Raw genomic sequence first — 893 nt, 5'->3', positions numbered from 1 at the left:
AACTGGCTCCATCATGTATGTTTTATTGACATCTCTCTGGATTTCCTAGGGTAGCCTTTCCAGTCAACTGGTTGCACGGGGATCCTTCCGGGGGACCCCAGCCCAAGGTACAGACATTCTGGGTGCAGGGTAGGGCACCAGGGGCCGCCGCTCACGCACCTGCATCCCAGTGATGGAGACGTGGTGCGACTCCACCGTGGGCCGCCGGGGCAGCCGTGGCGAGGACTGCGGGGAGCCCACTGGCGAGTGGGGCAGCGCCGGGTAGACGCAGCGCCCGTTGGCATCCAGCAGGGACCGCTCCTGCAGAGAGAGCTTGCGACCGGAGAGGTGGGGCCGGGCCTGAGACCCCGAGGCGTCAAGGGTGATCTCTCCGCCATGGGCCTCCAGGGGCCGGTCCCGGGTCAGGCCGTGGTCCACAGCGCAGACCGGCTCGCACTCAGTGACCACGATGAACGACTCCATGCCCAGGCGAATGCTCAGGGAGGAGAGGCCCCTCAGAGCCTCACAGGGCTTCTGGCCTTCGCTGCTGCTGCTGCCGCCCCCGCCCCCCAGCTCATCCTGGGGGGCGGCCCGGTCGCTGCTGGGCTGGCTAGAGATGCATGATGAGATGGTGCATGTGCGGCCCTCATGCAACACAGACGCGCCCAGGCACTCCCATCCGGCAGCAGCGCCACCTGCAGGGAGAGGAAGGGTCAGCTGCCCCGACCCTGGGCGGCAGGGCTATAGCCAAGAGGGGTCTCTCCTGCTGGCCCAGGCCCAAACTTCATTCCTGCTTTGAGTTGACGTCCTTAAAAAAAAAAAAAGCTTAAAAAACTGTGTGATCATACATCTTTTGAGTCTATATACAAGAGCTTAGGGCACTTTTCCTCACTGTATCCTTTTTTTTTTTTTTT

General features: G+C 61.8%; 1 protein-coding gene across 1 annotated transcript in view; it reads right to left on the bottom strand.

The window, feature by feature from the left end:
* CAMKK2 (calcium/calmodulin-dependent protein kinase kinase 2, beta) overlaps positions 1 to 893 on the bottom strand; it is a 53,736-nt gene that overhangs the window by 34,366 nt on the left and 18,477 nt on the right. Inside the window, exon 3 of the mRNA XM_010841426.1 lies at positions 160 to 674. Within this exon, the coding sequence (XP_010839728.1) occupies positions 160 to 674 (515 nt within the window). The remainder of the gene's footprint in view (positions 1 to 159; positions 675 to 893) is intronic.

This window comes from Bison bison, unplaced genomic scaffold, assembly GCF_000754665.1.
Source record: "Bison bison bison isolate TAMUID 2011002044 unplaced genomic scaffold, Bison_UMD1.0 scf7180017864160, whole genome shotgun sequence".
Classification (NCBI taxonomy): Eukaryota; Metazoa; Chordata; class Mammalia; order Artiodactyla; family Bovidae; genus Bison; species Bison bison.
This window is presented reverse-complemented; position numbering and strand designations above follow the sequence as displayed.